This window comes from Balaenoptera physalus, assembly GCF_965194825.1.
Source record: "Balaenoptera physalus genome assembly, chromosome: 6".
NCBI lineage: Eukaryota > Metazoa > Chordata > Mammalia > Artiodactyla > Balaenopteridae > Balaenoptera > Balaenoptera physalus.
In genome coordinates, this window is record NC_138885.1 from 97704044 (window position 1) to 97727291 (window position 23248).

At 39.2% G+C, this 23248-nt stretch overlaps 1 protein-coding gene and 1 pseudogene across 7 annotated transcripts in view; both read left to right on the plus strand.

Annotated features, from left to right (window-relative positions):
• The window catches only part of LOC309663337 (cyclin-Y-like protein 1), a 117403-nt gene that overhangs the window by 47511 nt on the left and 46644 nt on the right, over positions 1–23248 (plus strand). For 4 of the 6 annotated variants that reach the window (XM_082467256.1, XM_082467255.1, XM_082467258.1 and 1 more), the window contains one exon: positions 14086–14159. The exons of the other annotated variants lie outside the window; for them this stretch is intronic. In XM_082467256.1, coding sequence (XP_082323382.1) covers positions 14086–14159 — 74 coding nt within the window. The remainder of the gene's footprint in view (positions 1–14085; positions 14160–23248) is intronic. 6 annotated transcript variants of the gene reach the window in all.
• LOC309663321 (centromere protein N pseudogene) lies at positions 10498–14068 on the plus strand (annotated as a pseudogene). Its single transcript has one exon. The product of its transcript is annotated as a centromere protein N pseudogene (transcript).

The following is a 23248-nucleotide window of genomic DNA, read 5'->3' on the forward strand; positions in this document are numbered from 1 at the left end:
TAGAATCACAGAAGCCCCCTCTCCAAAACTCTTAAAAGAATGAAAAATGTCAGCCAGTAAATAGTATGCTAGTGGTGTGCAAACTAAGGCAGACCACAGATTCTGAAGAGTATCCTGAGGTAGACTGAGAGGGTTTCCCCACTTCTCACTTCTGCCCTACCCTCTGTAGACCATCATGGGCTCTGGAGCACTCCTCAGAGGTGCCGTTTGTGTTTCTGTAAGAGCTTCTATTGTCCATACACACAGGTACCAAATCAAGAGAGCATGAAAAGCTGGGCAGGAAGAGTCCAGGAAAAATTGTTGCTAAAGTTATCATTGACACCAGCCCAAAGAGAATACGTAAAGACTCCTTGCCCTAGATGTGTTTGTAGGAAGTAGTTGGTATTGCTCTAAACTAAAGAAACAGATGGGACTCTGGAACATTTCCTCCCTGGAGCTCCTGGACATGCTTTATCTTTTCATCATTGCCATATATCTCCCCTCAACCATTCTTCAGTGCTGGATTAGAAAGTAGCTTAAGACACAGTTCTTAAAGTAGATTGGTGATTGCCAGGGCCTGGGGGGTGGGGGAAATGGGGAGATGTTGGTCAAAGGATACAAACTTCCAGTTATAGGTGAATAAGTTCTGGGGAGCTAATGTCCCAGTTAGCAATACTGTATTGTGTACTTGAAAATTGCTAAGAGAGTAGATCTTAAATGTTTGCACACCAAGTAAATGGTAATCATGTTAGGCGATGGGTGTGTTAATAAACCTTATTATGGTCATCATTTTGCAATATATATATGTATATCATATCATCATATTTTACACAAACTAACACAGTGTTATATGTTAATTATATCTCAATAAAGCTAAAAAAAAAAGACATGGCTGTCAATTTCTTATGGTCTTGTGGAGATTCATTTATTCATTCAATGTATATGCAGCACCTGTGTGCCATGAACATATGACCAGAAGGCAGAGTGTTTGCCAAATGAGTGGTGCAGCTACTATATGCAGTGGGATTTAGGAAACTATCTTTATAAGCCGATGGCCTGGGAAGGCTTTACCAAAGGACTCATGATTTGACTGGGACTTGTGGAATGGGTAGGGTTTGAACTGGAAGAGAAGGAAAAAGTTATAGCTGGAAGTGTGGAGGCATGAGTAGATGACCTGAGAGAACTCAAGCAAGAAAGTGAGGTTTGGGCCAGGTTGGGAATACCTGGGAGTTAAGAAATATGGGAGGAAAGGGAAAGTGTGGTAGGCAGAATAATGCATGCTAACCCCAGAGATATCCATGACCAAATATGTCAATTTACATGGCACAAGGGACTTTGCAGATATGAGTTACAGATCTTGAGATGGGGAGTTTATCCTGGATTATCTGGGTGGGCACAATGGAATCACAAGGGTCCTTATATATAAGAGGAAGGCAAGAGGGTCAAAGAAGGAGATGTGACCATGGAAGCAGAGCTTGGAGGGAATGGAAAGAAGGGGGCCACGAGCCGTGGAAGGCAGGCAGCCTCCAGAAGCTGAAAAGGCAAGGAAATTGATTTTCCCCTGGAGACTCCAGAGGGAATACAGTCCTGCCAACACCTTGATCTTAGCCCAGTGAGACCCATGTTAGACTCCTAACCTTCACAACTGTAAGCTATCACAGTGTGTTGTTTCAGACCACCGTGTGTGGTCATTTGTTACAGCAATGACAGGAAACTAATACAAAAGAAAAGTAACATTGAAGAATTAATGTAAAGCACTTCACATTAATCCTTTAAAAAATATTCACAATATCGTAACAAAGCTGGAACTACTCTTACAACCATTTTACCAGGAGGAAAGTGAGGCTTGGAGAGGTTGTGAAATTGCCCAGGCCTCACACATAGTAAACTGCAACTTCTCCCGCAGTGGATCCTGAGTGGGGAAAGGGAGTTTGTCCAGAGGTAGGGCAAAAAGAAGTGACGGGGGAAAAGTGCCAAAGAGAGAAAGACAAAGAAAAGTGTGTGTGTGTGTGTCTGTGTGTGTCTGTGTGTCTGTTGCGAGGGTGTCACTAAAGATAAACTTTGTTTACTTCTATCAATACTTCGGCTACGACAGCCAGGCTCAGATGAGTCCCCAATCTTGGTTGTTTTTAATGAAGGGGCCAGTCAAACGTTTTTCCCATTGATTTGATCTAATCACTTTTCTTTCCAAATGTTAAAATTTGAATTTCCATTTCTTTTCAACAAATCTGTAGAATTATTTAAAATGAAAATTCTTTTTTCACTGTGGATATCCTGCACCATGTTAAAAATGGATCATTAAAACAAAAATTTTATGCTATGTGAATTATATCTCAATTTTTTAAAAATGTAGACTATTTAGTTAAGATCCCTAGAAGGAATTAAAGTAAATGTTAAAATTTAACCTAAAAATCAAAGCTAGAGTCACTTTTTAACCAAAGGTTACCTCCTACACAGCATGTCAAATGAAAATTATCCTGGAAAAGGTGTTGAATTGCCCAGAGTACAGCAATAATCAGGATTAGTCTAGTCTTTACCATTTCTTAGTGAATTCAGTGCAACCAGTTCTTCCTACAGCGTTGGAGTCCATCACCATTTCTATTGTTAGGCAACAGACGAGGTTGTTGGCTTGCATTTCAGCCCTAGGTTGTAGGAAAAATACAATTTGAGTGTGCACAGTTGACTTGGCAGAAATTAAAGACATATATGTGCAATTTCTCTGTATGATTCAATTCTACTATCTACTTCATACGATTTCATCTAATCCCTTTCCTCACTTCTATTTACTTTATAATTCTACTATCTAGTAGTGAACCATAACATTCCTTCTGTACATAATACATACCCCTGCAAAAACACAAAATCATAGCTCTTCCACATAGATATACATAACCTTAACATTTTCATATATTTCTTTATAATCATTTTTCCATATTTTTAAACACACTTGAGATCATCATGTACAAATTGTTACACATTTTCAATGTTTTTAGTTTTCTGATATTATAGCTAATGCTGCAGTGGACATATATGAACACAATTCTTGGCCTTTCTGACTGTACTTGTTCATTTTTTTAAATTTTGAAATAACAGGTTTAAATTTTGAAACAATTACAGAAAAGTTGAAAGTACAATTCAAAGAATTTTATTTTCTTTAGTCATTTGAGAGTAAGTTATCAATGCCACATCACCCCTGAATATTTCTCTGTGTGCTTTCCTACAAATAACACTCTCCCACTTAACCATAGAATAACAACCCGAATCCAGAACTTAACATTGATACACTACTACCATCTAATAATTTATAGTCTCCATTCAAGTTTGGCCAATAGTTCCAATAATTCCTTTATAGCAGAAGCATCCAATTCAGAGTCAGGTATTATATGCAGTTGTCATGTCTCTATATAGTTTCCTATATATTGGAACATTGGTTCAGCCTTTTCTTGATCTCATGGTCTTGACACTCTGGAAGAGTACAGGCCTGTTATTTTTTTATTTTATCAGTTTGGGTTTAATTTATATTTCCTCATGATTAAGCTGAAATTTATTATGAGTATTTGGCAAGAAAAACAGAACTAATGCTGAGTTTTCCTCTTTGCAGTCTACCAGGTCGTATGTGATTTACGTGTCCCATTACTGATGATGTTCACTTTGACCGTTTGATTAAGGTGGTGTCTGCCAGGCTTCTTCATTGTAAAATTACTCTTTTCCCCTTTGTAATTAATAAATACTTTGTGGGGAGGTTCTTTGGAGCTATGAAAATATTCTATTTCTCATCAAACTTTTAATTTATTCACTCATTTAGATCAGTATGGACTCATGGATTCATGTTTTATTCATGGATTATAATCCATTGTTATCATTATTTATGTCCACGTTCAGTTTGTCCCCGATTTGGCAACTGGGAGCCTATTCAAGTTGGCTTCTGTGTCCTTTTGACATGTCTTCTTTATTTTTTGAAAACCTCTTTGTTTTCTGGTACAACAAAATATTCTAGGATTGCCTTGTACTTTTCTTGCACCGGCCCTGGAATCAGCCACTTCTCCAAGGAAACTTGATTCCCTTTAGTGGAAAATGGTATTTAGAAGCCAGGACCTGGGTGCTAGATGTATTCATTGCTACTGGGATGTTGCTGGCCAGTAGACAGCATACAGGTATACACACAGGTAGACATTTCCATCTAGAATTATTTCTCTAGTTATATATTAAAAAGTATATGTTCACACTGACACACCTAATTCCAATCCAATATCTTTTTATATTGTTCTCCGTTAGGAAAAACCAGGCTTCTATTATCTTTAAAACATTTGCTTATTTGATCAATTTTCTATATATGACTAACTGTAAGTGGATTGAATGGTGGTCCCCAAAATTATATGTCCACATCCTAACCCCTGGAACCTGTGAATGTGACCTTACTTGAAAAAGGGGGCTTTGCAGATGTAATTAAGATCTCAAGGTGGGATCATCTTGGATTATCTGGGTGGAACTTAAATCCAATGGCAGGTGTCTTTATAAAAAACACACACAGAGAGGAGAGACACACAGGGAGAAGAAGGGAAGGCCATACAAGGACAGAGGCAGAGATTGGACTTCTGCAGCCACAAGCCATCTGACGCTGGAAGGATTCTCCCCTAGAGCCTTTGGAGCTAGCATCGCCCTGCAGACACCTTGATTTTCTAAGAACCTCACGCCTCCTCTGCTGCCCCATCTCCCGTGCTAGTGCCCTCTTTCTCTGCTCCAGCTCTGACTCCCCAGCTCAAGCCACTTCCCACCTTCTTCATGGATGCCCTTCGCACCCACTGGAACTCCACACCCAACAGCAGGCCACCCTCTGTGTGGATGCCCTCCTCATAATGTTGCCAGATAAAATACAGGATGTCCAGTTAAATTTGAATTTCAGATAAACTACAAACAATTCATGCAAGATTTGAGACATATTTATACTAAAAAATTTTTCATTGTTTATCTGAAATTCAAATTTAATAGGGTGTCAGGTTTTGTTTTATTGGCTTTTTTTTTCCCTTGGCTAAATCTGGCAACCCTACCTCCTTACCCTACTTAGGCTAAGACCTCCACCTCCATGGAATGGCCTCTATACTCCACTGGGGCTCTGCATTTGCACAGGGCTGCACCTCTGATGGGCACCCTTTCCTCTCTGCTCAGACTCTGGTGCCCCATGCCAGGCCATCATGGCTCCTCACACTCCACCCCTACTACCACAGACACATGCCTTGCTTTGTCCCACCTAATAGCTTAGGACTGAATTGTTTAAGAAGAGAAGAGAAAGGAAGGGAAGGGAATGGAATAGAAGAGGAAGAGAAGTCTGATTATACTTTTCAGTCTGCTTCATATTCTCTCTATAACAGAATAGTTTTTATGTGAAGAAATTGGCTATATTAGGGTTCTCCAGAGAAACAGAACCAATAGGATGGATGGATGGATGGATAGATGGATGGCTAGATAGTAGATAGACTGAAGATATTTATTATATGAATTGGCTCACACAGTTTTGGTGGCTGAGAAGTCCCGCAATCTGTCCTCTGCAAGCTGGAGAATGAGGAAAGCTGGTGGAATAATTCAGTTTGAGTCCTGCGAAGCGGAGGGGGGTGTGGGTGGGATGGAAGGGTAGGAGTGGGCACTGCTGTAAGTCCTGGAGTGTGAAGGCCCAAGAACCAGGAACTTTAATGTCTGGGGGCAGGAGAAGATAGGCATTCAAGCTCAAGAAGAGAAAGCCAAGATTTTGCCCTTGCTTTCCCTTTTTTATCCTGTTTGGACCCTCAGTGGATTGGATGATGCCCACCCACAATGGTGAGGGCAGATCGTTACTCAATCTACTCAACCAAATGCTAATCTCTTTTGGAGACATTCTCACAGACACACCCAGAAATAGTGTTTTACCAGCTACCTGGGCATCCATTAGCCCAGTCTGACATTTTATGATCTAACATAAAATTAATCATCACATTGCCTAAGTGAAGAATTGATAGCCCTTTGTCAGTCACTAAATGGAAAATAAATTATGTTTTTTAAGGATTAACTGAGGATAGTGAGATTTAAAAAGACTTAAATGCTAGGAGAAATAGCATTTGAAGGGTGTCCAGTGTCTTATCTTTTGACCTCCTCATCATTTTTCAGATGCTGTCTTTGTTGATGCCTCTCATCTCTTTATATTGTGCCTACTGTGGATTTTTATGAGATTTCTGAATAAGAACCCATAAGTGCCAAACTCTAAATTTCCCACTTTTTCTCACAACTGTCATTGTCTCAGCCTCAACCAATCCTTTGATTTTAAACAAAAAGTGGGGAAGATTTAAAAGAGATCTAGCAACCAAAATGAAAATAAATAAGGAAACACAAGCTTTAAATGATACATTAAACGAGATGGACGTAACTGATATTTATAGGACATTCCATCCAAAAACAACAGAATACACTTTCTTCTCAAGTGCTCATGGAACATTCTCCAGGATAAATCATATCTTGGGTCACAAATCAAGCCTTGGTAAATTTAAGAAAATTGCAATCATACCAAGTATCTTTTCCGGCCACAACACTATGAGACTAGATGTCAATTACAGGAAAAAATCTTAAAAAATACAAACACATGGAGGCTAAACAATACACTACTAAATAACCAAGATATCACAGAAGAAATCAAAAAGGAAATCAAAAAATACCTAGAAACAAATGACGATGAAGACAAGACAACCCAAAACCTATGGGATGCAACAAAAGCAGTTCTAAGAGGGAAGTCTATAGCAATACAATCCTACCTCAAGAAACAAGAAACATCTCAAATAAACAACCTAACCTTACACCTAAAGCAATTAGAGAAAGAAGAACAAAAAGACACCAAAGTTAGCAGAAGGAAAGAAATCATAAAGATCAGATCAGAAATAAATGAAAAAGAAATGAAGGAAAAAATAACAAAGATCAATAAAACTAAAAGCTGGTTCTTTGAGAAGATAAATAACATTGATAAACCATTAGCCAGACTTATCAAGAAAAAAGGGGAGAGGACTCAAATCAATAGAATTAGAAATGAAAAAGGAGAAGTAACAACTGACACTGCAGAAATACAAAGGATCATGAGAGATTACTACAAGCAACTATATGCCAATAAAATGGACAACCTGGAAGAAATGGACAAATTCTTAGAAAAGCACAACCTTCTGAGACTGAACCAGGAAGAAATAGAAAATATAAACAGACCAATATGAAATTGAAACTGTGGTTAAAAATCTTCCAACAAACAAAAGCCCAGGACCAGATGGCTTCACAGGCGAATTCTATCAAACATTTAGAGAAAAGCTAACACCTATCCTTCTTAAACTCTTCCAAATATAGCAGAGGGAGGAACACTCCCCAAATCATTCTATGAGGCCACCATCACCCTGATACCAAAACCAGACAAAGATGTCACAAAGAAAGAAAACTACAGGCCAATATCACTGATGAACATAAATGTAAAACTCCTCAACAAAATACAAACAAACAGAATCCAACAGCACATTAAAAGGATCATACACCATGATCAAGTGGGGTTTATCCCAGGAATGCAAGGATTCTTCAATATACTCAAATCAATCAATGTAATACACCATATTAACAAATGGAAGGAGAAAAACCATATGATCGTCTCAATAGATGCAGAAAAAGCTTTCGACAAACTTCAACACCCATTTATGAAAAAACTCTCCAGAAAGTAGGCATACATTCTGAGGGAACTTACCTCAACATAATAAAGGCCATATATGACAAACCCACAGCCAACATCATTCTCAATGGTGAAAAACTGAAACCATTTCGTCTAAGATCAGGAACAAGACAAGGTTGTCCACTCTCACCACTATTATTCAACATTGTTTTGGAAGTTTTAGCCACAGCAATCAGAGAAGAAAAAGAAAAAAAAGGAATCCAAATCAGAAAAGAAGTAAAGCTGTTACTGTTTGCAGATGACATGATACTATACATAGAGAATCCTAAAGATGCTACCAGAAAACTACTAGAGCTAATCAATAAATTTGGTAAAGTAGCAGGATACAAAATTAATGCACAGAAATCTCTTGCATTCCTATACACTAATGATGAAAAATCTGAAAGAGAATTTAAGGAAACACTCCCATTTACCACTGCAACAAAAAGAATAAAATACCTAGGGATAAACCTACCTAAGGAGACAAAAGACCTGTATGCAGAAAATTATAAGACACTGATGAAAGAAATTAAAGATGATACAAACAGATGGAGAGATATACCATGTTCTTGGATTGGAAGAATCAACATTGTGAAAATGACTATACTACCCAAAGCAATCTACAGATTCAGTGCAATCCCTATCAAACTACCAATGGCATTTTTCACAGAACTAGAACAAAAAATTTCACAATTTGTATGGAAATACAAAAGACCCCGAACAGCCAAAACAATCTTGAGAAAGACAAACGGAGCTGGAGGAAATAGGCTCCTGGACTTCAGACTATACTACAAAGCTACAGTAATGAAGACAGTATGGTACTGGCACAAAAACAGAAATATAGATCAATGGAACAGGGTAGAAAGCCCAGAGATAAACCCATGCACATATGGTCACCTTATTTTTGATAAAGGAGGCAAGAATATACAGTGGAGAAAAGACAGCCTCTTCAATAAGTGGTGCTGGGAAAATTGGACAGCTACATGTAAAAGAATGAAATTAGAACACTCCCTAACACCGTACACAAAAATAAACTCAAAATGGATTAAAGACCTAAATGTAACGCCGGACACTATAACACTCTTAGAGGAAAACACAGGCAGAACACTCTATGACATAAATCACAGCAAGATCCTTTTTAACCCAATTCCTAGAGAAATGGAAATACATACAAAAATAAACAAATGGGACCTAGTGAAACTTAAAAGCTTTTGCACAGCAAAGGAAACCATAAACAAGATGAAAAGACAACCCTCAGAATGGGAGAAAATATTTGCAAATGAAGCAACTGACAAAGGATTAATCTCCAAAATTTACAAGCAGCTCATGCAGCTCAATATCAAAAAAGCAGACAACCCAATCCAAAAGTGGGCAGAAGACCTAAATAGACATTTCTCCCAAGAAGATATACAGATTGCCAACAAACACATGAAAAGATGCTCAACATCACTAATCATTAGAGAAATGCACATCAAAACTACAGTGAGGTATCACCTCACACTGGTCAGAATGGCCATCATCAAAAAATCTAGGGCTTCCCTGGTGGCGCAGTGGTTGAGAATCTGCCTGCCAATGCAGGGGACACGGGTTCGGACCCTGGTCTGGGAAGATCCCACATGCCACGGAGCAACTAGGCCCGTGAGCCACAATTACTGAGCCCGCGCGTCTGGAGCCTGTGCTCCACAGAAAGAGAGGCCACGATAATGAGAGGCCTGCGCACCGTGATGAAGAGTGGCCCCCACTTGCCGCAACTGGAGAGAGCCCTCACGCAGAAACGAAGACCCAACACAGCCATAAATAAATAAATAAATAAATAAATAAATAAACCCAAAGTTAAAAAAAAAAAATCTAGAAACAATAAATGCTGGAGAGGGTGTGGAGAAAAGGGAACCCTCTAGCACTGTTGGTGGGAATGTAAATTGATACAGCCACTATGGAGAACAGTATGGAGGTTCCTTAGAAAACTAAAAATAGAACTATCCTATAACCCAGCAATCCCACTACTGGGCATATACCCTGAGAAAACCATAATTCAAAAAGAGTCATGTACCACAATGTTCATTGCACCTCTATTTACAATAGCCAGGATATGGAAGCAACTTACGTGTCCATCGACAGATGAATGGATAAAGAAGATGTGGCACATATATACAATGGAATATTAGTCAGCCATAAAAATAAATGAAATTGAGTTATTTGTAGTGAGGTGGATGGACCTAGAGTCTGTCATACAGAGTGAAGTAAGTCAGAAAGAGAAAAACAGATACCCTATGCTAACACATATATATGGAATCTAAAAAAAAAAAAAAAGGTTCTGAAGAACCTAGGGGCAGGACAGGTATAAAGACGCAGACGTAGAGAATGGACTTGAGGACACGGGGAGAGGGAAGGGTAAGCTGGGACAAAGTGAGAGAGTGGCATTGACATATATACACTACCAAATGTAAAATAGATAGCTAGTGGGAAGCAGCCACATAGCACAGAGAGATCAGCTCGGTGCTTTGTGACCACCTAGAGGGGTGGGATAGGGAGGATAGGAGGGAGACGTAAGAGGGAGGAGATATGGGGATATATGTATATGTATAGCTGATTCACTTTTTTATAAAGCAGAAACTAACACACCACTGTAAAGCAGTTATACTCCAATAAAGATGTTAAAAATAAAATAAATTTTAAAAATTAAAAATAAAAAAATAAGAGATCCAGTATATCTGCTAAATACTGAAAATAAATCAATAATCCCTCTCATAGTTATTCTTTCTGCCAAGTTCAGTTGTTCTCTTCTTTAGTCTACCCCAGACCATCCTTACCAGCATTATATGCCAGCCACTCATCAGAGCCATGACCTTGGAGATCTGCTTTTCTATTATTTTTTTTTAATTTATTTTATTGGGGAACAGCTGATGAGGAGGGAGCCAGCCGGATGTGAGACGGTAAGAGAACCCCTGGCGGCATGGCATCGGGCCCCCAAGTGTGGCGGGAGCCTTGAAGAAGCCTCGTCCCACGCCTCTGAGGCAACTCTTTCGCGACTGCCCCAAGTCCCAAGTGCCAAAGAGATGGATGAAACTGTTTCCGAGTTTTTCAGGAGGACCACCTTGAAAATCCCAATGACTGAAATGATGACAATACTAAAAACCTGGAATTTTTTGTCTGAAAATCAACTGCAGACTGTAAACTTCTGGCAGAAAAAGGAATCTCTCCTTCAGGACTTGGTTCTGATTTGTGAGGAGAATTGTGCAAGTCTCAATGATGCAGCTCTTTTAGACATCATTTATACTCAATTTCATTGGCATCAGAAAGTTTGAGATGTTTTTGAGATGAGTAAAGGACCAGGTGAAGACATTGACCTTTTTGATATGGAACAATTCAAAATTCTTAAGAAAAATTCTTAAGAGAGCATTAAAAAATGTGACAGTCAGCTTCAGAGACGCCGAGGAGAATGCAGTATGGATTCGAATTGCCTGGGGAACACAGTATAGAAAGCCAAACCAGTACAAACCTGCTTACGTGGTGTATTATTCCCAAACTCCACATGCCTTCGCTTCTTCCTCCCAACTGAAAAGCCACCTACCCCTTCTGGGTCAGGCACTGACAATTGCTAGCAAACACCATCAGATTGTGAAAATGGACCTCAGAAGCCGGTATCTGGACGCTCTTATACTGTTTTTAAACAGTATAATCAGACCTTTGAAACTCACAACTCTACTACACCTGTACAAGAAAGAAGCCTTGGGCTAGATATAAATATGGATTCAAGGATCATTCATGAAAACAAAATAGAAAAAGAGAGAGTCCAGAGAGTGACTCAAGAAATTTTTGGAGACTATCCACAACCAAGACTCGAATTTGCACAATATAAGCTTGAAACGAAATTCAAAAGTGACCTAAATGGGGGCATCCTGGCTGAGAGAGAAGAACCCCTCCGGTGCCTGGTTAAATTCTCTAGCCCCCATCTTCTGGAAGCACTGAAATCCTTAGCACCAGCCGGTATTGCAGATGCACCACTTTCTCCATTGCTCACTTGCATACCCAATAAGGGAAAGAATTATTTTAAAATTAGAGATAAATAAGATGTATGTGGTTTTGTAAGCACAACATCCTTGACTGTATTGCATATGCATTTTAGTTAATGACTAGCTGAATAGCTTCTATCTGCAAACTTGTTTTAGAGATTAATCCTTGATATTGACGATTGAGAAATGTTCAGTATAATTCTTGGGACTGATTCTTTCCTCCTGCAAAGCATAGCAGTTGTGGGACTTTTAAGATGTGACAGGATGTCTTTTTTCTCACTCCTGTCTCTCCTCAATCCTGGAGAGGTCTGGTTCCAGTTGCTGGAATTTCCAGGGATTTTCTCTTAAGCCTTGGATCACAGAAAGAAGCACCAAGAAACTATACCCAACTCAAAACTTTCTAGGAGAATCATAAAATTGGTCCATTCAAAAGGTAGAATTGGGCCCATTAAGTTATTATTGCAGGAAGTAGCCTATCAGTTAATTCAGCTATATAAAATAATGATTTCATTGTAAATATGATACTTCTTATAATCTATTTTATCATACATATGGCATTCGAACTGACTGATAATAACAGGTTTGTGAATAAAGATATTTGAAAATGAGTAACAAGAAAAACAAAAATAAACAAACAAAAAAATTTATTTTATTGAAGCATAGTTGATTTATAATGCTGTGTTAATTTCTGCTGTACAGCAAAGTGATCCAGTTATACATATATATATTCCTTTCCATATTCTTTCCTATTATGGTTTATTACAGGATATTGAATATAGTTCCCTGTGCTATACAGTAGGACCTTGTTGTTTATCCATTCTATATATAATAGTTTGCATCTGCTAATCCAAACTCCCAATCCATTGCTTCCCCACTCCCCCTCCCCTTTGGCAACCACAAGTCTGTTCTCTATGTCTGTGAGTCTGTTTCTGGGAGATCTGTTTTTCTCACGTTCTCTTCAGACTAATGCTGCACCACTGTTTCTGTGCCCAGGCACGGGGCAGAGCCGAGCGCCAGGACTCTCCCCTCTCTGTCCACGTTCTGCCCTCGCCACAGGTGTTTTCATCTTTGTACCACAGACTTGTAGCTCCCAGCCCCTTCCCTTTCATCTCCCTGCTGTTTCCTGCTCCTCACACACAAAAGTGTGACCCTGGACAGACAGATCCTCCTCTTCAGGCTGAAGCAACGTAAAGAGACTTCACGGCCTTGTCATCACCTAGTTAGCCCTTTTGACTTATCCATATGACTTTTATAAAATTATGGGGCAAAAATCAAAACTCAAGTGGCGTTTGGGCCTAAAATAATGACCAAATTAGAAACTGTAATTTAGGGAAGCAGCTCGTTTTCCTAAGTGCTCTCTAATTATGTTTTTTCATCTACTGTCAAACCAACTGCAACCATAAATTGAAGTGCTGTGGTTAGAGAGCACATTTCTGATCAAATAAATCACAAATCTAAGTCAGCCAGTCAAGGCATAACATGTTCTTTTCTCTTTTTACAGTCATAGGAAGCAATAAACGACAAAGGCTTGCATGCAATAAAGCTGTTATCAGACTGTGAGAAAAAAAATCCCATACATTAGTGGTTACATTATAGCTACACCAAGCTAATAAATTCAGATGCCTTTTACATGCTAGAAAATTTTCCCATCACAAATGAGGTACCAAGTCATGTTTGTCTTTCCAAAGATTTGTCACAGTCATTCCTACCATTCCTGTGTGAATCATCCGGGCTCATCTGTTACGACTTAGAAGATTGTGGCCAATGGTCAATACAATTGAAGTGATAAATGTGCAGTTGGCTCATGTGAAAGCCCGTGTGGGTTCGTTTCAGGAGTAACCGGGGGAAGATTTATGGTGGGAGGGCAGTGATATGCGTGGGAATTTCAGTAAGTAATGGAGCTGAGATACAGAGGGATCAGAATGAGAGGGTGAGACCCAACTATTGAGCTAAGAGAAGCAAAGTTTAGGAAGAACCACTGAATCAAGATCATGGCTGCAAAGGGAAACTTGAGTCAAGGAAGGTTTCAGGTCAATGCTAACCCAGATGCCCCAGGTTTGCCCAGGGGACACCTGAGGGCCTTTAGCACTGACAGCTTCTGCTGTGAGATGAGTAATAACTCCCTCTCCTTTTCTTAGAGGACTCTCTTAAAGCCAATGAGATGACGGGTGACAAAAAAAGCTTACAAAAATCTTGGTGATGTCCTACACAACTGGAAACAAATGTTATGTCTTTTTAAAAAAGATAATTCCTACCATTACTCTCTGTTGAGGTATCATATAATTAAGGAAAACTCATCTTAGTGATGTAGCTAAAAATCAGAACCTACCAATCAATTGCCTTTGGGTTGTGCTTATCTGTATCCAGACCTCTCCTTAAATTTTTCATCAACAGTAAGGAGAACGTGGGTGCAAATGGCAGAGATCTCAGGAGCAAGAGTGGCCACTGGCATGAAGAAGAGGCAAAAGGTGAGAGGTGCCCCATTAAGGTAGCTTTCATTTTTCCTCTGTTGAGCTCTTTGCCTAAGTTCAGGACTGGACTTGCTGTGAGGGGAAAAGCCCACATCATTTCCCTATTATGGTAACTGAGCAACTACAGCACATACTTTATCAATTATGTTTCATTTGGGTGAAACTTCACTTTGGAATTTATCATAAGAAAAATCTTGGGAAAGATGCAGAAAGTAAATCTAGTTTTCTTCTTGTCATTATGTTTATTTTTAAAGAATTAATTTGATCATGGTTTGGTGTTGAGGATGTCTTCAGATGATGCCTAAAAGAGTGGTGAACACAGTCCAGAGTAACTTCTTAGCTTTTTTGCCCACCTCAACATACACAAAAGATGACATTCTTAGAGCATTTCTACCTACTAAAGAATTTGAGGAAATGAAGGTCATGTTATCATACAGGAAGAGTCTTGAATTTGTTTTAAAAGGTGAAAAATTGAAAAAGTTAGATGCTCTGACTGTTGTTAATGACTAATCTCTTGTGACTCCCTCAAAATGGATGGTAACACACGAGGTGTGCTGATAATATAGTCTGAGATGCTGTTGTCCAGAAACCCTCTTGAGGACTCGAGATCCAGCTGAGACAACTCTTCCCACTCCAGAGTTCCAAGAATTCCACAGAACTCCTCTCACTCCAAACCATAGGATTTCTGGATAAGATGCAAAAACTTTTAAAATATATATATATATATATAGCTTGAAAGGAAATACCTAGGCACCAGAACCGAAGATAGAACTCAAAACTAGAGCAATATGTGTATGAGATGACATCAAAGTCCTGGGGACACTGGGCCCAGCCACAGGCTGGGTATGGCTGTGTATCCATATAGGGATGAAGGCCATGACTGAGGGCTCACACCAGGTGGGGAGCTAGAACCAAGACCTCTGCTTCAGAGCAGAGTCTTGGAGGTCTGGCCCTTCTGTGAAGAGAGCATTAGACACACCACACTGGTTGCATAAAGGAAGCTTGTGCCCTTGGCACTTTGTGCATAGTAAGGAGTCTCCTCTGAGAAATGAAAACTCCATGCAGGGGTTTCCCTGATGATGCAGTGGTTGAGAATCCGCCTGCTAATGCAGGGGACACGGGTTCGATCCCTGGTCCGGGAAGATCCCACATGCCGCGGAGCACCTAAGCCCGTGTGCCACAACTACTGAACCTGTGCTCTAGAGTCTGTGCTCCACAACAAGAGAAGCCACCGCAATGAGAAGCCCGTGCACTGCAAGGAAGAGTAGCCCCCGCTCGCCGCAACTAGAGAAAGCCCACACGCAGCAATGAAGACCCAACACAGCCAAAAATAAATAAATAAAATAAATAAATTTCTAAAAAAAAACACAAACCTATGCAGAGGTATAAGATCTGAATTAACACCATCTGCATGGTATGAGAATCCCAAGCCCAGAAATTATGAAAATGGGTCCTGAATGGGGTGGAATCCCCGAGAGCTGGGCCAGAAGCAAATACAAAATCTTTCTTTGAGGACACTTTTATAATGCAAAACACCTGGAACATCTAAAGAAACAATGTACCTGCTTAAGATATGCTCACAATTAAAAATTACAGACTACATGAGGAAATGATCCACCATAAGGGAGAGTCAGGAGACAATAAATGAGAGAATTAGCACCCCAGGAACTTGAGATAATACAGAATAAAATAAAACAATTAAGAGACAATAAAATAAGAAAATGCAAGGAAGAGAAGATGAAACGAATAGATTATTTAGTAAAAGGAAGATGTTAGAATGTGATATAAGCGCACATATTCCCACAAAGTCACTGAGTCATAATGGATCCAAATAGAAACCAAAGAATTGAAGGTAAACTTGACATTTTTTGATTGTTATACTTTGGAACAGATTACCTGCAGGGATAATGGAAACTCAATTATGTGACTCTCATAGCATTATAATTAAAACCATCTGATGGGTTTAGTTTAGATTATAAATGCATAAACTTTTCATTGATTTTGAGCTGCTACATGAATAAATTCTCTTCCATAGAAACATTTTTCTAGTTTTTAACTGTTTTATCATCAGCAAAATAATGCACCTTTATTATTTGAGACAAATTCTGAAATACGGTAAAGAGGCAAAAAAAAACCTCAGTAGTCTCACTACCTTGAAACACTATTAACATTTTAGTATATTCCCTTCCAGTTCTTCTTTCCGTGCACTGTGTCCTTACAGAGCTAAACTTGTACTGAAATACAACTTAGTAGGCCCTTGATTTTATAAATTTAACATTATGTCATGAGCATTTACCCATGTCCTTTAAAGTTGTTATAAATACAGTTTAAAGGGTTACATAATATTTCCTCATGGATATAGCATTTATCTCATAATTCTTTTATTATTGACTATTTAGATTGCTTCCATTTTTTTCATTTCTATAACTCTGCAATAAATACTTGTGCATAAATCTTTGTTTACAGGGTTGGTTATGTCCTGAGACTGTATCTATGATTTTTAAAATAAATGTATTTATTTATTTATTTATTTATTTTTGGCTGTGTTGGGTCTTCGTTGCTGCGCATGGGCTTTCTTAGTTGCGGCGAGCGGGGACTACTCTTCATTGCGGTACGAGGGTTTCTCATTGTGGTGGCTTCTCTTGTTGCAGAGCACGGGCTCTAGGCGCACAGACTTCAGTAGTTGTGGCTCGCAGGCTTCAGTAGTTGTGGCACCCAGGCCTAGTTGCTCCACGGCATGTGGGATCTTCCTGGACCAGGGCTCAAACCCGTGTCCCCTGCATTGGTAGGCGGATTCTCAACCACTGCGCCACCAGGGAAGCCCATACAATTTTTTTTAAATCAAGGGACAAGACTTGATTTTATAATTCATGTTTTCAAATGTATTTTTTTCCCATTCAACAAAATTTATTGAGTATGTACTGTGTGCTATACACTTATTATTGTGCGTTTTTTTCCTCTGATTGTCAAAATCATCACATGCACTGTAGAAAATTTGGCAACCATACACACATGTGCAAGTGTGTGTGTGTGTGTGTGTGTAAAAGGAAAAAATAGGAAAGAAGAAGCATGAGGGAATTCACCTACCTTCTTTGTATAGGATCTAAGTCAGTAAAGAGAAAACTCCAGTTTATTTCATTTGGTCTTTAGAATATATATGCACTAAAACAGGTGAATTAGATTACTTCCTTCCCAGACTTTCTCCCATTATAATTCTAGGATTTGATGACAACTTTTGTAGCTACATTCAAAAATGGTGTTAGCTTACCAAAATGTCCATTCAACGAGAGCTTGTACCCATTGGAGCCATGTTTATAAACTCTAGCTCTTCATTATGTTTCAACTAAGAGAAGTAACACTAACCTGATGTGATCAAATGTATCAAATTTACCCCACAATAACAACTTCCTAAAAAATCCAAATTAAAAAAAATTAAGCTGAACCTATGTCAAGTAGGCCAACAACTGATTTTCTGTCTTACACACTAGATATATTGTTTTGCTTGTCTATTCAGGTTCTGCATTGCAGAGAAAAGAATTTAAAAGTCATAATGCTAAAATCTGGAAATAATATACAGCAGGGGGGAAAAAAATCAAAGGACAGCAAATTCCTGTTAAACTCTGTGCTCTAAGTGCTGGATTCTTCTAGCACAGAGCTCTTAACTTCAAGGGCACTGTGTGTGGTTATGCATTTATACACTGACTAGTCCTAGAGGGTGCCATTCGCAGTGAGCCCTGGTTGAGGACTCAAGCTTTGTTAAGTCAATTTGTGAATATATATATATATATATTTATATATAAAATACGATAGACTGAGATGACTTCAGAAAGAAGAAATGATGATGATTTATTGTATGAAGGGACTCATTTCTGAAGAAACAAAGAAAAGTGACAATCCTGTACACAGTTCAGGAAAATGAAACACCATTTTGCAGGGGAAATGTCTTTTGCACAGGGCACCAGGCTGGGATGGCACCATCACCAAATTTTTGAAAGGTGGCTGTCAAAAGTTGAAGCTATGTATCAAAAAGATGGATTTTGTATCTTTATGTATGTGATTTTGTGTACTGGGAATGTAGTTACTTGCCCTTTAGGATAGTTTTAGGTGCTATCATTAAGTTCAAAATATACTGCCTATGAAGTTGATTAATTTACCAAATATTTCTCAAACACCCACATTATGCAATATAAGATGTGAGGTCCTATAAGGATTAAAAAGTTCAGTAAGATATAGACCTTGACTTCATGTAGATTGGACTTGATTTGGAATATAAGCATAGAAGAATACATATGGTAGAGAAATACAAGATTTAAAAAAAAAAGCTGAGGCTACGAATGTATGTCAGAAAGAAATTTAAGAAAATAGAAATTTAAGGAAATAGAAATTACTGCAATTTAGTACTGAAATAATTCCTTAAACAATGTTCAGTGGTAAGGAAGAGGAAGCTCAAAATGAATAACAGGAAAAACTACAAGCTGGTTTTCACTCTGCAAGAATAGTTTCTCTTGTGCTTATAACCCCCGTCTGTGACTTTTTCAAACCACTGGCCTAAACAAATGACTCAAAAATCTAAGAAAGGGGTGGACCCAGGCGGATAGATTCTGACTCTCCCAGCCTGAGCAAGCCCATAAAAAGTCAGGCTTGCCACAAGACTGATGATGGGTGCTGTCTAGAGCTGGCTTTTGAAGATGGCAGCTTCTTTACTTTCTGTCTCTGGGGCCAGCACTTTCCTCGAGAGTCAGGTAAGACCGGGTTTAGAACCCGGAGCAAGTGGCCTGTGCCTTCCTTTTCTCATCTGAAAAATGGGAAAACAATGAGCTCCTCAAGGAGGGATAATTAACATATGAAGACCATTTGCTACAGTGCCTGGCACACAGAAGTTTCAAAGAAAATATAGCAGGTGTTGAGCCGCTGTTTAGTAAGGAAAGATTGAACTTGGAGCCAGACAGATGGAGTTTGGGGGTTGGCTATGTCACTTACAGCTTAGTAGCCCTGGGCAGGTCACTTCAACTCTTTATCTCAGTTTCCTCATGCCTAAAATGGGAATAATGAGAGCATCTGCTTTGTGGAGAGTTGTGAGGAATGAATGAGTTAATACATGCACAGTGCCTGACACACAGAAAATTCTCAATAAAAATCTTAGCCATTCATTAGAATAGGAATTAGCAAATTATTTTACCTATCTCACAAGGTTCTTGGGAGGTTAATATAAAACAATCCATAAAGGTACTTAGTGAAGCTTCTAGCTCATATTAAGTACTCAATCAGAGTTACATATTACTTTGGTGATTATTATTACTATGATTATTGGTATTTTACTATATTGAATACTTCTGTAGTATAAAACAGATTTCTACATTTCTAATGATGATTTATTATTCATAATTCATTAGATGCTATCATAAGTTGGTAAAAAACAGTTTTTCACATATGGCTGAGAAAAGATGTGAATTGAAAAGGGTTCCAATAATATAATTAAAGAAAACACTAAATTGATTAGCCTTTCTGGAAATGTTTTACTTTACTACTTTCCAGTTCTTTGTAATACAGATTTTCTGAGTTTTCAGCATTTTGCCATCTGAGTTAGTTAAAGATGTATTTATTTCCTCTGCAGTCATTTGAGTCAGTCCTCTGGTATTCAGCTACATTGAACTCCGGTATTTTGGAACAGTATCTGTTGACACAAATATATTTGGCATCACTAGGGAATTTAAAACTACATACAGACAGCGTCATGATCCCTCACACTCAAGATGACCCAGTATTATTATGAAGTACAAGGAGTTGCTAAAAAGATTCATGCCGTCATTTCTATACTGAACATATGGGCATGTTAGTGTCTGGTTAGCAATGGCAGTTACAAAGATTAAATTATAGTATTGCAAACATATTTAATGACATATATTAGGTGCTTTGCTGTTTTGCTCAAAAAAAATAGAAATGGGAATCTGGTAAGATATGAAGCAAGATGTGTAACTATTTACTCACCCTGTATCTGATTTTGAGGCGAATGTGTTGGGTGAGAATGGTTCCCTCACTCGCTTCCTCGCAGAGGCGTATCTGATTCTAACTCACCTGGAAGAGACAGATGCCCACTTGAGATTTTGTTTTGGTCTTGCCTAGATATTTCCAGTCTACACAATTCCCTGACGGCTAAATTAAACTAAAAATCTAAGAATTCCAGAAACTGATTCACCTGGGAAGAACATTTGTGGCTCTGGGTCTTCTGCAACAACATTTTATTTTTCTAAGTAAAGAAGTAACATGAGGAGGCCCTTAGTGCTGAAGGACCAGACTTTGTCACCTTGCCTCGGTTTCAGGTTTTCATGGGGCCTGTCAGAGGTCAAGAGAGGCCCAGGCCAGTCCTATATTAAACCAAAACAAAATAAAAAAGAAAGAAAAAGAAGGAAAAGAAGTGCAAAATAGAAATGAAAGTTACAAAATTTGTGGTATATTTTCAATGTCAATATCTAAGGCGTAAACTGTTTCAACCTACACATGTACACGTGTATTTATTCAGTTCAATATAATTATGCCATTCCCAAAATGATTAAAGGAGTTACATCATACACATACACAACATACACAACAGATGTGATCATACACAACAGATGTGGCCCAGTAATGAGACCCAGAATTAAGTTGGGTGGTGATATCTTCTTTCTTCAAACCTGCCAATGCTTCTCTGTAATTATAGGTATAACCTGGTGGCATTGAGGCCCTTTGTGACAGAGGACCGGGGCCAGTGGCCCTCGTGGTGTTCCCCTTTGTAGGCCCAGGGCATCTGCACTTGGGAATATCCAGCTTATATAGGTACCACTGCCTGTTTTTTTAATGTCAACTCTCTCCTGCGGTCAAAGAGTGGATTAGCCTGTTAGTCTGGGCTGAACTGGCACACTTACTAATGGAATCCATTTGTTTTTTTCTGCTTCTATGTGTTTATTGCTCTTTGAGAAAGAGGATCAGTTTGATCCCTTGTTTTCAGTGAATAACAGTCAAAGCTCAGCCTAGAATAGAATGACAAGTGTACAGTGATAGAGTCAATAGGCCTTCGGTGGGAGGCAATGGAGGACATAGAAAGATTTTGAGCAGGAGGCAAAAATAAGCACACACATTCTTAAAGGAAGTTACTGATGAGGGCTCTTTCTACAAGAGAGGACCTATCAGTAGCCTAAGAGGAGTCTGGAAACTAATGAAAAGCCTCCTAACAGGAGCACGCTGGTCAAAGTTCAGTCCAACCCTGGACTGTTATTGCCCATGCAGCCATTATCTCTGACTTGTTAGGAAGGCATGAGGTTTCCAATTGGCCTGAGTAACCATGAGTTCATATGGGGATTGTCCACTTCCGTGAAATTTCATTTTCAGATATCAGAGGAGGCTTCCATTTCTCCATTTCCTAGGAGAAGCTAGGAATGAGGGAAAGGAGGAGGGAGAGAGGGAGAGAGAAGAGTAAGATGGAATCTTGGCAGATGGCTGTTGGTGCCAGTGAGTTAAGAAGGCTTGAGTTGGGTGGAGGGAGCCTGAGGATTGGGAACCTTGGTGTGAGACCCAGGGAGAGGGAACAGACATAAGCAAAGGGAGGGATAGCCACCAACTGGCCTCAGCCTGGGGGAGGAGAGGTCCCACTGTATGACCCTGTGGAGAAGGACTCATGGAAAAGTCTGAAGCTGGTTTAAAATGACAGTTTATACAGTTTGTCAGATCGGGGAATGGGATGGCCAGTTGGGATGGTGGGGATACAAAGAAGGCTTAAGGCTTGGGGCCAGTGTCCCAGAAACCCCTCTCCCTGCTTCTCATTCCTTTCACTAAGATGCACTGCTTAAATAATTTAATTGATTAATAAAAGAGTTACAAACATTTTGATACATCTTATCTGGGTTCCATGCAGAAGCTGAGGGCCTTTGTTAAAGTATGTCAGATCCAACTGTTCCCCAGTGGTTTCCTGTCTCCCCAGAGTATAATCTGAAGTTCTTTCCAAGGCCTGCAGGGTGCTTGAGGACCCAGCGGTGCCCTGTTGCCTCTTCTGACTTCTCTGCTTCCTTTCTCCCCTCAGCCACCCTTCCAGGCCCCAGACCCCTTTGCTTTCCTCTAATGCAAACTACCAAGCCTTGGCCCTCCCTGGTCCCCAGACTCCAGAGGGCTGGTACCCTCTTATTTCATTCAGACCTCTTTCTCTGAATTTATTAGTTTCCTGGGGCAGCCATAACAAAGTACTGTAGACTGGGTGGCTTAAACAATGGAAATTAATTTTCTCACCGCTCTGGAGGCTGAAAGCCTAAGATCAAGATGCTAGTAGGGTTGGTTTCCTCTGAGAGCTGTGAGGGAAGGATCAGTTCCAGGTCTCTCTCCTTGGGTTACAGGTGGCCCACTTCTCCCTGTGTCTTCACATGGTATTCCTTCTATGTGTCTGTGTCCAAATTTCCTCTTCTTAAAAGGATCCCAGTCATAATAGATTAGGGGTTACCCTAAAGATCTCACCGTAGCTTATTACCACTTTAAAGACCCTATCTCCAAATACGGTCACATTTTGAGGTACTGGGGGTTAGGACTTCAACATATAAATTTTAGGGGAGACAGTTTTATGGGACAGTTAAGCCCGTGTTAGCCTCTTATCAGAGAAGACTCCCTGACACATCCAAAATAGCGTCCCTATTAACTGACACACATTTATTCATTTTTGAAGGTCTCCTACTTCAATGTCAACCCTAGAGGGCCAAATTCTTTGTTTTGTTAACCGATGCATCTCTAGCGCCTAGCTGATGCCTGGAAAGTAGCAGGGCCTCAATAAATATTCATGAAAGAATGAATGCATGTTATGAAACCATTACAAATTACTCTGCAAAAAAGCAGTGACAGAGAAAGATGTTCAAGGTATATTGTTAAGTGAAGAAAGCACATTTTAAAAAACTGCATGTGTAGCATAGTTTCATTTTAAAATCATATACATATAATTTATCTTTATTAAAATAAGACTTAGAGAACAGAAAAAAACAAAAAAATAAAATAAAGCTTGGAGAGATATGCAAAAAAATGGTAATAGTGGGTGGCTCTGGGGGTGGGATTTTGATTTCTCATTTATGTGTATT